The sequence below is a fragment of the Amblyomma mixtum genome, chromosome 3 (genome assembly GCF_055824585.1).
Source record: "Amblyomma mixtum isolate Tamu chromosome 3, ASM5582458v1, whole genome shotgun sequence".
In the NCBI taxonomy this organism is placed as follows: Eukaryota; Metazoa; Arthropoda; class Arachnida; order Ixodida; family Ixodidae; genus Amblyomma; species Amblyomma mixtum.
Window position 1 is genome coordinate 353832009 of NC_143014.1, and position 2782 is coordinate 353834790.

The 2782-nt window shown below is 45.8% G+C and overlaps 1 protein-coding gene across 1 annotated transcript; it reads left to right on the plus strand.

The window, feature by feature from the left end:
- Window positions 1-462: 462 nt before the first annotated feature.
- LOC149356404 (uncharacterized) lies at window positions 463-2433 on the plus strand. The gene is made up of 2 exons (XM_089576334.1): window positions 463-702; window positions 2215-2433. The coding sequence occupies exons 1-2, from the start codon at window positions 463-465 to the stop codon at window positions 2431-2433; spliced, it is 459 nt and encodes a 152-aa protein (XP_089432460.1).
- Window positions 2434-2782: the final 349 nt, after the last annotated feature.

Genomic DNA, 2782 nt, shown 5'->3' on the forward strand with positions numbered 1-2782 from the left:
GCGCTGTATGAGCAATAAACCAAACCGTCATACTGTCCTTTCTTAGACCGATGCATTGGTTATTGGTATAACTGTCTTATGTTTTAAGACCACAAAGAAGTTTATTGCTGTACTGTTCCTGAATTATTATTCTTCCACTATGCATTACCTTCTAGGTCTTATGACAGGAATGAAACATGGCGACAATGAGTGATGTAAAACTTATGTCTTTTAAATTCTGGCTTTCTCAAGAAGTGCATGTTGTTAATTTACCTTCTCTGCGTTACTGTGTGAATTTATTTAAAAGTATACCATTCGCAACCAAATGTTTGATATAGGCACACCCCTATGAATTACTAGTCCCAGGATTTATTTAAAGCCGCAGGCACAGCTGAATACTTCCCCGACGTATGCCAATGGACAAAGGGGCTTACCTCTCCATTGTCATTCGTTATCCAACCACGCCTATCGCAGAATGAGCGCATGGGAAGGTTTCTGCACGGCCTCCTCACTGAAATCCACGAGGAGCTCGACGCCATTCCGCGGCTGGACGGGAGTGAGCGTAACTGCCTCGCCTTCGTCTCCCATCTGCTCGTGGCGACGACAACAGGGGAGGCAGCGAGGCAGCCCAAGCTGCGGGACGTCTCCGCAGCTCTCGGAGTGCTTCTTTGCCGTTGCTGCACCAGGATGCTCTCCTCATCTGAAACTCACAGCGGCAGCATGGTCAGTGCGACCAGATAGTGTTTGCGATTATTTTTCCAACTATCCTAACTATTATTCCAGGGCTCAGTGAGAAACACCTGCGTGACAAACATTGCGAGGGGTTAGTTATACCTAGCATATATTTATTTCTTTTTCCCGAATAGGCAGGTCTGCCACTGGACCATCGGATTACTGTTCTCCCATCTCAGAACTAACCTAAGCAAGAACGGTATTTCTAACGTGATTCCTTGCTTGTTTTCTTTGCACTGTGGCGAAAAACACGTCACAGATTTCAATTTCTGCCCTAAACATCGTCTATAGCAGAGGTCTGAAAATAGTCCTCACTAGGCTGGCCGCATTGGGCACAACTTAAGTTTCCGTAGTGTTAGTCGCCTAACGACGGAGAGGAGATACTAGAGTCCAAGGTAAAATGTAAAAAGCCAATTGAACTCCAGGAAAATAATTCAGCAGGAAATAAAACCATGACGCATATTTGAAAACCAACGACGAAAACCAGCACTCGTCGGCCTAAACTTCCTTTGTTTTATACACAAGTGTTTTTTCGTGTTTTTTTTTAGTATATTTATATCTTCAGGTGGTAAGAGAGCAAACAAAAAACGATTAATCTGGAACAGTCTAAAATCCTCAGGACCTGCGGGCCAGAATGAAACGCCCGGTTGGTCACGTGTTTTTGATCCCTGCTATAGTGCTATTGGTCGTATTAGTTTTTTTGTTCGGCATCGCCAAACTCGCACGCTTTCTGTATATGCTTTGGACTTGTTCGTTACGGCAAGCGCATGTAGCACTCTGTCATGTACAGATTCATCACCTGGGAAAACCATATGTCACCAGGGGCAACAGTGTTTGCAACACTAAGTAATGTACACAGCCAGCGCACGAATGCAACTCAAAAATATAAAACATGTTACAAGAAGCAAACATTCTTGGCTCTCTTTTACAAAAGGTAGAGAAAACTGCAAAGGCGCACGACGAATTGCGCAGATTTCTCCAATTAAAACTGCGCACATGAAACGCGCGCGAGTCAAGAACATTTAGAGATGATTGCACAGCTCAGGCTCATTTACAAGAGGCATGAGGTGGGACGTTAGATATAGCTAGTGTAGCTGAGTGCTAATGGAATTAGGCCGTCCTAGTTTTTGGTCGTAGGAGGAGAATGAGGATCTCAACTTAGAAATCGCTTATTGAAGAGAGCAGAAACGCTGCCCTGGGGCTAGTTTTCGCCACCTCTGGGCGCCCGGGCTCCATTGAATTCGAACTGCTGATAAAGACAGCTTGTGAAATTCATCATTTTTTAGACGACTGGTGAACGTACTTGAAGTAAGCAGGACATAAACTGACGCAGATAATCTGACCGCTGGAGTGATTACAGACATTCTCGTTGAAATTGAAACTAGGCCTCCAAAACGCACAGCCTAAAACCCCTACTGTGCTCTAATATTGGTAATAAGGGTAGTAAGTCGCCACTGAAATGACCAGTGGTCAGTGTCATCATTAACGCTGTTTCTTTCGCAGGTGCAGTGGATCTACGAGACGCTGTTCACAGCGGGGAAGAGCATCAACCATGTGGCCCCTTTCCCGCTTAAAGAACTCATAGCCCAGCTTACGTCCAGGGCTTTATGCGACCAAGGCGTGCCTCTATATGAGCTCAACATGCTGCTGGATCTCGTCAGACTCAGAGATAGTGGCTGGGCGTTCGCAGCTGCTCAGGCGGAGCATTACCAACAGGCATGAAAGCAAGCTGTTGTTAAGAATTTCTCCGAAAGAACATATAAACAGTTTTTTTTTTCATGACACAATATGATACGCGAAATCTGAGTCAGCAATTGCTGAAGTCGTCTTCTCTGTGTCGCTGGCGGCGAAGATGCTGTTTCTCCTCCTGCCGAGCGCGCTGGGAAGGCGCCACGACGCTTCGGCCGGAGATGTCGACCTCGCTGTAAGCCGGCGCGCTTACAGTGCAGGAGGTGAACGGGCAGAATACTTCATATCGCTGGCTTTTAAAAGCACACTTTTTATCGCCTTCTCTCTGAATGTGCTGGTCGTAATACATGCGAACAGCGCAAACAGTCAAGAAATATCACAA

What these genes read in the sequence shown, in the direction of transcription:
- LOC149356404 (XM_089576334.1), top strand. Translation starts at nt 463, where the DNA reads ATGGGAAGGTTTCTGCACGGCCTCCTCACTGAAATCCACGAGGAGCTC. An exon ending in AAACTCACAGCGGCAGCATG is followed by an intron (nt 703 to 2,214) that starts GTCAGTGCGACC and finishes TTTCTTTCGCAG; the next exon opens with GTGCAGTGGATCTACGAGAC.